The 13003-nt window shown below is 34.2% G+C and overlaps 1 protein-coding gene across 5 annotated transcripts in view; it reads right to left on the bottom strand.

Moving 5' to 3' along the window:
* The window catches only part of LOC138706010 (poly(A)-specific ribonuclease PARN-like), a 66509-nt gene that overhangs the window by 16749 nt on the left and 36757 nt on the right, over positions 1-13003 (bottom strand). The window contains exon 12 of one of the 5 annotated variants that reach the window (XM_069834890.1): positions 7132-7702. The exons of 3 other annotated variants lie outside the window; for them this stretch is intronic. In XM_069834890.1, the coding sequence (XP_069690991.1) occupies positions 7588-7702 (115 nt within the window). In that variant the 3' untranslated portion in view covers positions 7132-7587. Of the gene's footprint in view, positions 1-7131; positions 7703-13003 lie in introns of those variants that run through there. One more of the 5 variants, XM_069834893.1, reaches the window with a different exon arrangement.

Here is a 13003-nt window from a genome sequence, read left to right as displayed (position 1 = left end):
CTAAAGAATTATGAAAATAAAAAAATTAATACAAATTTCATGTTATATGCTAAACATTAAATCTCCTGCGGCTCGGTAAAAATTGTAATCAGAGATGTTTTTTTTTTTTCTATTTATACAGTAGATACTACAAGGCAACTTTTGTACATCTTTACGTATTGAATTCCGGATTTTTTTTGTACTCTCTACTCTACAGTGTTAGCATATGTAATCAGTGAAATTTGCAATAGGTAATTTCCTGACACTTTTTAATTATCGAGGTTATTCATACTTAGCAATATGATGATAATACGAGGAACTGAAGTATTCGAAGAAAATCTTTCCTACAGTTTCCTTGTCACCAACAAATCTTGCATTATCTCAATATCTGTCTTGAAGCTATCGGCTGAATAAACCAGGAATGGGCCATAAACTCTATAATTCTGCGAACTTTGCTAATATTTATACGTGAATATGAAAAAGATAACCACAGCAAATGATAATACAATTTTTCCTCATAATAAAACAGTAGGCATGCAGGCTACTAAGCACTTCATCCAGGACCAGCCCAAATGATTTTTGTATACAGTCACTTATGATATTGAGACCTTTCTCTACTTTTTCAAAATGTTGGTCTCATGAAGCCTTTAACTTAATAAAACATTTATTAGTTTTATAACGGATTAACAACTCAGGAACGAAAGCAATTAGTTGCAACTCATCATGCCAACACTCCTGCGGTGGCTGAGTGGTCAGACCTACACAGGCACTTCGAGTCCCAGTGAGGCCTGGGATTTTTCAGTTGACACTTGTGGTGTACAAGGTTGCAGTTGAGGTTTTTCTCGGGGTTCTCCTTATTAGGCATCTATATCATTCCATTAACATTTGTCCATTCCATCATCATTCCATTGCATTTCCTGAACACTGGCTGGCAACACACAGAAGGGGCTGGCTTAGGGATGAGGGGTTTGCTCAAAACCTGCATTGCTGCATTAGCAAACCTTAATGTAGCCTGCCGGTGTGGGTTTGGGAATGCACCTAGCTTGAGGGTTAGTGCAACAGATCTTGGAAGGTCGCAGTGCTGGACCATAGTGTCCTCCTCCCGAAATTCTATTCCATTCCAGCATGCCAACATGACTATCGTCAAAGGCCACAGTCATCCAATAATCTGTTGTCACGGCAGAGGACAAAATTTATTGCAATAGTGCAATGTCAAACTACAAATGTTTTCATTGGGTGAATTTGAATACAAAAGTATACATGGATGATATTCAAAGGGTTTTCAATTTCCGAGTGAAAAACACTAGTAATAGACATTTTAAACTATTGTATGCTTTGAACTAATTTCTGCAACAATAATGTTCTGCCCTTGAAACGTTGATTTGCAATGATAGGTAGCCTATTTCAGTGGTACTAAGAATAAAAATTGTCATTTTGAACTGCTGAAACTAGTAGAGTATTTTTATCCTATTCTTAAAGAGAACACTAATGTTGACAAGATTTTCTCACTGATTTCAGACAGTGGACAGACAAAAGGAACAGATTATCGAGCGACTTAATGAAAGTTGTTGTTTTAGTGAAATATAATTTTAAAAACTTCAGTTATGCAGAATTTCATGGTTATATTTCAAAGGAGCCTGATGTTTTGCGTACAATTAGTTCTTCAAAGAAGTATAATTTATGAAGTTCTTTGATAGTTATTCTATGTGTATTTGAATATTTTAAGAAAATATAAAATTATTTTAAGCTAAATTTTAAATTTTGATATTAAATTTTCTTATATTATCTCATAAAGTCCTACATTTTGAACCATTGTGTCCTACATTTCATTAAAAACCCACCAGTGGCCGAGCTTGACATGACTGTTCTACAAGGTCGCAATTCTAGATACAACTTTTAACTTCCCCATTACATGAAGTACAAGCGAAGTGATTCTGAGACAAACAAATAGAGTTTACAATTTTGGCAGAAACCAGCATTTTAATAGTTGAATAGCTTTACAGGCTGAAGACCAGAGTTTAACTCCCAGCAAGTTCAAGTGGAATTTATGGTGGACAAAGACGTAATTAAGACATATTCTCGGGGGGGGGATCCCCACTTCCTTTACTATCATCAACCTGGTGTGTTACAGATCCTTCTCCATACGGTACATAATGGGCAACATCAAAGACAGCAAAACTGCATCAGTTCTGGTGTATTATTCTTAAAGAGGATGCTTAGATTGTTATAAATCAAGTACCCAGCACTGAATATGTTGTTGATAATAATAAAAAATTAAATAGCGGAACTTTTGATAGCTCGTCGTATGTATGAGTAGATAAATAATCTGATTCTATTTCTTCCAAATGCAAAGATTACTAATGTTGTGAATTTACGACAAGAACTGGACTTGAGAGTAGACAGTCGTAAGTAAATTATTACACAGCTTTCAAAGAGAAAGTATGCGTTATTCCACTATTAGCTTTTGCTACGAATCTCTTAAACTTTTATAACTAAGCTTGACAAACATCTGTACCAATAAACTAGAAAAAGGGAACTGTATAAATTCCTGTATCAGACATCAACATATACAGACTAGTACCTAACTAACTGCAATACCAGAGCATGAAGATGATGGCTGCTAGTTTCAACTGATTCCTGGAATTCCAAAATCTTTTGACATTTTCGCTGCTTAGGCAGTCAGAGTAACGGCAGACAAATTCATTACGTATCCTTGTGTCGATTGGGTGATGCAATAGAAACAAGGATTCCAAAACATAGAATGGAATTTCTGAACGTGGTTTTAACTCATAATTTAGTTCGATATGTTAAGAATACATTCCCCAAGTTTCATGTATATATTCAACCTACAAAATAATTTGTAAAAAAAAATCAGCAGTTAGAAGGTTAATTCCCAAACAAGCTACAAGTTAGTTTCAGACAATTTCTTCCTACTATACCAAAGTATGAAGAAGATGACTGCTGTCTATTTATATTGGTATTTGAAAATCTTTCAACTTTTAAACAAGCAATAAGCTAACTTCAAACAATTTAATTTTACCATTAACAGGTAATCAGAACAAGCCAAAATATTAAGGGTGTAATGCACGAAAAGCAACACACTGAAGCTGTACTCACAGATTTAAAGCCAGTCAATGATAGCATGTAGACATGGACGCTAATTTAAAAATTACAAAACCTAGAAGTTTTAGAAAATGTGTTACTTTGGATTTCTGAATTTAATATACAATACTTTTTGCACTCAGACATAATTCTTCTGTCTCTGAATATAAACAAGCATTCAGTTTGAAGTACAACACTTTTCAATGTTTATACCAATGATTTGCCTTTGTTTTTTGTTTCTAAAATTGAATCAGTTTTTCTTTACTTGGTTATTTAACGACAATTTATCAACTAATAGGTTATTTAGAGTTGATGGCATTGGTCGCAGTGAGATAGTATTTAGCGAGATGAGGCCGAGGATTCGCCATAGATTACCTGACATTTGCCATACAGCTGGGTAAAACCTCGGAAAAAACTCAACCAGGTAATCAGCCCAAACGGGAATCGAACCCATGCCTGAGTGTATGTCTGGATCAGCAGGCTAGTGCCTCAGCCGACTGAGTTATGCCAGTGGCTGAATCAGTTCTTCCTGCTGTTGACTTGTTTTAGGAAAAACTAAATCACTATATGTTCTTGAACTTACAATAAACAGAAATTAAATAATTTTCAGAAATGATACAGGGATAACCTAATGGAAGTAAATATAGACGAAACGAAATACCAGCTCTTCAACTAGTGATGAAACCAGCTATATGTAAAGGGATTTTATTGGAAAGAATCAATATCTAAATATAACATTTCATAATCAACATACTTGAAAACAACAATCATATTAACATCAGTGAAAAGGCACAAAACAGATTTCAACTGTTAAAGGGTAGTTGAATTCAAATTGGGATATAATTATTATTTAAGGCTCTGTAGTGCTTATTAAACAGTTTTGTGGATATTATTCTTATCTTCAAAACCATTTGTAAAAATTTCGATCTGAACCTGAAAGAAGTTTACACTTACGAGTATTTTTAAGGTTTTTTTTTAACTTCGCAAAGAATGACAGCAATCTGGAGAAGTTGGCTAAAATTCCCGTTAGTTCTCTTCCCCTTGATCCATTTGAACAACTGGGATTCAGATTGAGAGGATCTACTGTATTTCTCTTCTACAAATCAAATAAAAATTCGAGGGCCTAGTGCGAAACTAACGTAACTACAAAAATTGACAAGTTTAGGTTTGACACAAATCGATAGCAAATTCGTGCTTCTACTTGGTTACCACAACATCGTAACTCAGTTCCAAACAGTCTTGTAAATAATACAATTCGTAACTACAAAACATGAAGGTTTAGTTCATGTGAAATAAGCGTATTGCCTGTTAAGAATTTTGTTGTGAACAAAACATTGATTGTAGTTTCATTAGTTTCACATTAAGCCCTCGAAATGTCCTATAAATTTTATTCATGGCGAAATAATCGAAGCCATATACATTGTTCTTTCTCAACTTCCACATAGGATGAATTATTTCAACAGTGCTGTTGTAATTCTCACATATATCAAGGCTGCAATTAAAAAAACAATGAAAGAGAATTGATAAATGTTAGTCCATAATTAAACATTTTCAGAACTTACAGAAAATTGTGCTCCAATGGATTCGAACATATTGTGATAGGCCTACTGTTCGAAATGAATCAACCAATCAACTTGTTAGGAAAGGCAACTGTGTAATGCAGAAATAAAAGTTTATCAGCTAAATCCAACATGAAAAGAATAATACTGAGTGCACAATGGAAACTAATTTCAAAGAATCTGCATCATGTTAACATGAAATATCTTCATGATCAATCTAATATCCCAGAACTTCATAAATCTTCTGAGATAAAAATCTAACTTCAAGATTAACGTGCTAAGCATCTAAAAAAAATGGTATTTTAGTTTAATCGAATTCTTTATTGTGTAGAAAGGATTTACTAATGAATGGAAATCATCTACCCTTCCCTTTTGTATTTTTCTTTCTTTCATTTTGTATTTGTATGTTTTTCTGCTACATCCTCTCTTTGTTTTTCTATCTTCGTTCATAGTTTTATAAACATTTATAATGTCATATTATTTATTTAATAGCATTTATGTAACACAATCATTTATAAGGACTGTTCAAATTATCATCTTGCATGACCTTATTTTAGAGTCTCATATTTATCACAGTTTTTTTAGTACTGCAGAAAGGGAGCATGACATTGTCGAATAATTTTATCTTCTTTAAATTTATAGAGGCTCATTTTTGTTGTAAGAAATAAATTCGCTGCTCCATGCTGAAATTTAAATTTTTAATCACTGCTACAATTTCATTCAATCCAAAATCGTGCATCAAAATCACATAAAGTTAGTGTGCCAATATATCTTTGATGGCATTAATAAATATTAGCATATGGTGACCCGATAAACATTCCAATGATATTATTACTGTTGCAATACAGGAACACTAGGCATATCAATTTGATTAATACATACCATGAAGACAGTTCTCTCAACTAACATAGAATAATGCTGATTAGGAATGTGATAGCAGAAGAAGAATATTAAGATCGCAATCTGTTTTGAAGTCCTGTATTTTACGTATACATTCGATTTTGTGATTTTCCTATCACATATGATAGCTGGTTGAAAAGTTCTGTACAGTACAGTAGCTCAAAACTTTTTACAGCAAGAGTGACGAGTTTGCACATGTGTAGTGCATACCTTAAATCAGTGCACATAATGCTGTGAAGTGGTATCAATCTAGCTGAAGTAGAAACTCTATAACAACAGTAAATATGGAGTCATGTACAATATTTATAATATATGAGCTGGTGATGATAATGTGAACAGTTCTATTGTATGTTGCTGAAAGAAAAACTGATTTTGGTAAATTTTAAGGAAGACTTACTCACATTCAGTGATCACATTATTCATCAATGTGTTGATTTTTAATCAATGAAGACTAACAGATAATTCAGAGTGCTACTGCAACAAAATTCGGAATTTTAGAAGAATGAGTAGGCTATGTTACACATTTTAAGCTATAGAAAGATTTGTACTTAGGCGCTACAAGTGCTGACCACCCCCATTTTCCTTACAACCCAAATTGGACACCGTCTGAATTTCACTTACATAATCAGAACTCTAGAGTGATCTCAAAAAAAGGCGTTTTATCTTTGATAAAAACAGTGAAATTCCATCAAGAACTGTCTGAGGACTCAACACAAGATTTTCTCACTGAGAAATAAGAAAACTGGTTCACATTGTTAGAAATTACGTTGAGGATAGTAGTGGTTCTGTTAAAAATGTTGTTGTTGACCTGATGGAGGGATTTTGATTCCACCCATTTTTCCCTGGCCAGCCAGTAGGCCTATAGTTTATGTAAGTTGTCAGGATTACAAGCTCCAGGTATTCCAGATATTCTCTGGTTAATATTTTACCAGTGGAATAGAATTTACACAAATTCATAAAAAAAAAAATAATACACCATTTAAAAGGCAATTTAATACATTTCCGCCATGTTTCTTTCATTTCAATAGCTCAAACCATTCGAGAGTTATGAAGTTCTTGTGAAGAACTTTCCAATCATTCCTCATACAATATCTGAATGGGAGAAAAAGCTTTGGCACACCAAATAATTTTGTCAATATGACAGTTTGGTATCAACTGAATTCCAAATTCTAAATTTAGTTTTTTAATTAGTTTACGATTTAAAAAAAAAAAACATAACTTAATTGTATTTAGGATCCGGGGTCACCCTCATTGAAAGGCTGATGATTTAACAAATCTTTCTCTCTATATAAAATAAGCAATTTAATGATGTCAACAACGCAAATATTACTGTATGTTAAAATGTAAACCTATCTGGAGTCCATACATTCTTCTTGAAGTTCAAAGACAAATACATTTCTCAGAATTACAATTGCATATCATGAAAATACTTGAATTAAAACAATTATGGGCACAAATGGCCACCAAATCAAAATTATATTAGCATATCATCCAACGAGTTACAGCAAATAACTCTCTACAAATATCAATTGAATGATATCATTCATCACTTTTTACAGTATGCAATTCATTAAATATGAAAATAATGATATAACAGCAACTATTTTACTAATTTAATAGAGTAATCCAAAAAATAAATCTACAATAAATAATTTTCAAATTTTTTGGAAGAAATCAATTTCATTTCTAAATAGAAATGTTCAAAAAACTATAAAAGAAAATGTAGTACATTTACACCAACAAATCTTAATTACAGAGTTCATTCTACTAATGATACAATAAAATTAATTTATCCCTGGCCAAAAACACTTTAAAATTCATAGATATAAATATAACAAACATTTATCCAACTACTACCATTCTATCTTGAGCTCAGTACCACTATACACTTACACACAACTTACAGAATCATCCTTCTGTTATGAACATCACAACAATCACTACTATCACAGTAGACACCACCACATTACTCTTAACAAAATCACAATTCCAATCACAATCATCCCATCAGTCAGCATCAGGTTCACAGTCAACACCAACGTCGTTGTCACCATCCATTCAGACTAAACCACTCTGCTGTTGTCCACACAATTGCTGCAGTCACCATCACCAGTCCTGCTGACATCACCATCACCCCCTTACCACCAATGATATAACAATTTCTGAAAGAACAGGGCTAATGTTTCAAACGTGTAAAATAAGAGATCAGGATCAATACTGCCAAGTTGAATTCAAATGACATAAATGTCTTCAAAGTGACAACTGATCTCTTCAGTGCAAAAGGATTTCCAATTCCTACTGTCAGCAGTTACTGTACAGTTCCGAGTTCTACAGATCTAGTACAAAAATCTTTGTTTCTGCATAGGGTATTGAGTAAGGACGTTCATATTAAATAATAGGCCATGGGATAAGTCTCTGACAGAGCTACAGTAAACAATGTAAACAACCAATCTCTTACATCTTGTGAGAACACAATGAAGTAAATTCAGCGGACATATGAAAATGCTTCCAAATAAGTACTGGAGAGGGAACAGAGTTGTTCCAGGTATACCGAACATGAAGAGTTACCAATTAATTGAAGTGTTCTTTGGAACAAGAACTTAACTACAATATTTTGAATTTGAGATACAGTGTTGCCAAACTGTGTGGAATTTTTATTGCTGTGTGGAATGTTGCGTGGAATGATTGGTTGTGTGGATTTTATGTGAAATTTTCACAGCTAGGACCACAAATTTTTTTAGTTAATTAAAAAATAAATGTGTATATGAAAATACAGTACTAGTACAGTTGACTCTAGAGTAGCCATGGGTGGATTATCTAAATCTGTAAGGGTAGATTGGATTTGTCATTCTGTTTTAAGGTTTCTGATCCTTTCTTTATAGACTTTCTCCCAGACTTTCAAAGTTCTGAATGACAAGGAAATACTGACCACCGCTCATGAGCTCGGATAGCTGCCTGACAATGAACTTGAGGGGGATGGTATCGGCTTGAAGAACAAATTTATACTGCTATGGATCGTGTTGAGAGGATGGGTGAGAAAGTAACAATAAGCTGAGTCACAATTTATCTAAGAAAAAAAAATTAAGATACACTTCCAGCAGAAGGTGAATGAATATGTTACTTCAGCACAAAAAGTTGAAAATATGTAAAAGAGACATCCTAATGACACAAAACATTAAATAAAAAATGTAAGATGGTACACTTTACACAGTAATAAATTTTATTTCTTGCTTGAAAGTGTCCTGTGTTTTTCAATAAAATGTCTGGATCACACTTGTTATAAGAAATTATTGAAGTAACTATTACAAACTTATCTAAATGGTTGTTGGCACCTAGGGATTGATTTCGATACATGAATACTTGTCAGAAAGATATTTATGCAACTTAGAATTGAGATGGTGACTGGATAAGAGCACATAAGTAAAAACCTTGCATTGAGAGTAACATGGCAAAGCTTTTTAACTTATTTCACAGAAATTTAAAGTAGGCGAACATCAATTACTGTATTCTTAAGTAGTCTAATAATCTTTAAACGAAAATGCACTTTCTTTACTTTTACAAGGTCTTTGAGTTTAAGAAATTATATACACTATGTGATCAAAAGTATCCGGACATCCACCTCAAAATGAAGTACAAGTTTGGGAAGCCTTTCATTGGGAACACTCGCAGTCAATATGGTGTTGGCCAATCTTAAGCCTTGATGACAGCCTTCACTCTTGCAGGCATACTCTCAATCAGGCAGTGAAAAGTTTCCTGGGAATGGTAGCCCATTTGTCCCCGAGTGCCAAAATGAGAAGAGGTATTGATGTGGGTCGGTGTGGTCTAGCACAATGTTGGCATTCCAAAACATCCCAGAGATGTTTTATCGGATATAAATCAGGATTCTGCGCAGGTCAGTCCTTTAGTGCGACGTTATTGTCGTAAAACCACTCCCTGACAAGCCCTACAGTATGGACGGATGCTTGGTTGAGTTGAAAGATACAATGATCATCCCTGAATTGGTCTTCGATGGTAGGCAGCATAAAAGTGGTTAAAATGTCAACATAAACTTGTGCCATGACATTACCAGTAAAACAACGAGGGGACCAAGCCCCCTCCAGGAGAAACATGACAACACTGAAACCCCACCACCCCCAAATTTCACAGTCGGCACTATAAAGGCTGGTAGATGTTGTGCACTAGGCATCCGCCACACCCATATCTTACCATCGGATTGCCACATTGTATACCGTGATTCATCACTCCACACAATGGTTCTCCACTCTTCTAGGGTCCAGTTTTGACGCTCCTTACACCATGCGAGGTGGCGTTTGACACTTGCCTGTGTGGTGTGTGGATATGGGCAACTGCTCGGCCATGGGAACCAAGTTTACGCACCTCGCGCCGAACAGTCATGGTACTTGAAGAAGATCCTGATGGAGTTCGGAATTCCTGTACCATGGTGGCATTGGATGATTGACGATTACACTGTACGACTCTCTTCAATACTTGACGGTCTCTTCTGGTAGTCATGGATGGTCGGACTGCATCCCTTCATGTTTCCACCAGTATAACATCACTAGCAGTGGACCTAGGAATGCTTAGCAGAGTAGAAATCTCGCACACAGACTTCTTACACAAGTACTACCCAACCGCCTGACCATGTTGAAAGTTCGTGAGTTCCTCAGACCATCCCATTCTGCTGTCTCATGCTGTCGGCTGACAGCTGTCTGATGTCTGCTGACTACTGTGTCGCCTTCTGTGATAGAAACATGTTTTGCGGAGTGTCCGGATACTTTTGATCACATAGTGTACTACAAACAGCACAAATGAGATTTTTACATCCAAATTTAGGTTTAAGCAGGATGGAAAAAAAGAGAAATATCTTCAGTAGAAATTAAAAATTCAAAATATAGAAGATAACCAGATACCAGATATATCAAACAAATAGACTAAATCACCTAGAGAATGAATCAACCCATTCACCGAAGAAAGCATTCTCAAACCAAATTAAAGGGCACAAAGATAGAGGAAGACCTAAACAATGATGTTCAAATCAAGAGCATCTTGAGACACAGGAACAGGCTCACATGAACCTAAACCTAAATTGCTCATGATGATGACAAAGATTAAGAAGTAATTATTAAAAAAATTCCAGTTATATGTCCTTTTCAGGTCCAATGAGTTTGAATTAAATTTTCAGGAGGGGGCACTATGATCCAGCAATGTGACCTACAGGATCTATTGCTTTAACCCTTGGGCACATTGCCAACCCACACCGGGTGACTACACTAAGGTTTGCTGGACACCCATGTTTCGAACAGGTAGCTCCACTCATCCCTAGGCCAGCCTTCTCCATGTACTGCCAGCTAGTGTTCGGAGAATGCTTGTGAATGATAACTGCCAACGAATGGTCACACTCTTGTATGAATATACTGCACACTGCACCATGAATTTAATGTATACATAGCCTTTTAGGATAAAAATCCACTTTTTTTTCTTAATGTCTTTCAAACTTTGGTAACATAATTCTTGGGAATAAACTAAGCAATTAATAAAATTTAAACTTGAAAATCGAATTTGGAGGCCGAAAGACATTTTTTTTAATTAATAAAATTTTGGATCAACCTAATTGCATTAGAAATTGACCTTAGGTAAAAATTATTTCGCCAAAATGATCCCCTACATGTGGAGAATGGCTACACCATTAATTTTTTTTTTTTTTTTACCATTTAAAAGATATGTCACATTACATAAGCACTTTAGAAAAAAAATATGAATATTTGTATATTTTTGGGAAAAAATAATAATTGATTGAAAATAATAATTTCAGCTTACAACATAGCCACATGTTTAAATTTTAATTTGGTACCTCAATGAAGTCTTTTGTCCAATTGGAAGTCTACGTTTTGTTCATTGGAAGGATAAAAAATGTCGGAAAATGTGAAATAGGAGAAAACAGACACTGAAGATGGTGTAAGGTATAGAAAGTATAGTGTACTTATATTATTAATGCCCAAGTATGTATGAAATTATTGAGATAAAGGATATAAGTTATATATTTTTGAAAACTAGAAAATATGAGCTTCCAGATGAGGCGAAAACATTATTTACATAAATTTTGAAGAAATCTGACATTTCTAGAGTCGATGTAGCCTATACCTTAACCCAAACCAATGTAATGATGATAAAGATGTGAATAAATTATGGTGAAATGAGACCATGTCTAGCACAGGAAGTTATGCAGCAATTCGTTTCAATTGCTTGAGAGATCAACCTCAGAAAAAACGCCAACCAGCAGTACACTAACTTTTCCCAACCAGAATTTGAACCCTGACCCACTCATTTCATGGTCAGATACGGTATTTTTCCATAGCAGTGGACATGTCCAATGGGTACAAAATATAAATTACTTTATTTATAATTAGTTCTGGGATATTACTTATTTTGTCTCTTCATCTTTAATACAATTTTCTTGTAATAGATGACAATGTTTCATGAAAAATCATGAAATTTGGTCAAGTTTTAAAATACCCTAAAATGTCTATTAGAGTTAATAGTGCCCACTTCATGGTTTAAGTGTCTAAAATGTATATTTTCGTATATTTAAAAAATTCGCAACTTTTATAATTTAAAGTAATAAAATTATAGTACTCTAAAACTCTACAATGCACATACTATTATATCTGTGATATCTATCTATGAAGGTGCTGTTGTCGACAATTAATATTTTCAATAACAAACAGCTGTTTCACAATTTCTCAAATTGTGACATACTAGTACTACTGGTTATGTTAATTACATAACTCAGTGGGCTAATGTGTTGAAGAAAACCCCATGGTTTTGAGTGTTAAGGTATGTGAATCAAGTCATGATTGAGAAAGTGAAGATCTCTCTAATGAAACTGAAATGAAAAACGTTCAGTGTAGTAGCTATAACCTCTCCCAAACTTTGTTTGTGTAGAGCATTCTTACTCAGTTTGGAAAACGACAAATCTTGAAAGTGAAAGATTTAGAGGAGATTACTGTTATGAACTACACAGAAAATTATGAATGAAACTTGATCATTTGATAATATTTGTGTCATTATTATTTCGTGATTCAACCTGAAAACATGTTTTAATCCAATGATTCACTGTTTTTATAAATTATTTAAATTCGAGTTATCATATTCCTGAACTTACTTACTTACAAATGGCTTTTAAGGAACCCGCAGGTTCATTGCTCTATCGCAATTTCGACTTCTGAAAGTGTGGGTTCGGGTATAAATTGTTCAGCAGTTTGTATTTCAATTTCGTCCCAATCGTTTGTGTTTGACCTATGTACATTTACTAGTTGCCCAAAATAATTTTTTCATCTGTTCAGGATTGAATGAGAGTGTGCAAGCAACAATTCTCACCCTTGCCTGATATCCGTTCTTAAATTCCTTTATACCCTTATATAAATCTCGAATGTTTTTATTCTTACTATTTTTTTCTACCTCAT

Source organism: Periplaneta americana, chromosome 9 (genome assembly GCF_040183065.1).
Source record: "Periplaneta americana isolate PAMFEO1 chromosome 9, P.americana_PAMFEO1_priV1, whole genome shotgun sequence".
Lineage (NCBI taxonomy): Eukaryota > Metazoa > Arthropoda > Insecta > Blattodea > Blattidae > Periplaneta > Periplaneta americana.
Note: the sequence above shows the minus strand (reverse complement) of the source record. Positions and strands in the feature narration are given on the sequence as shown.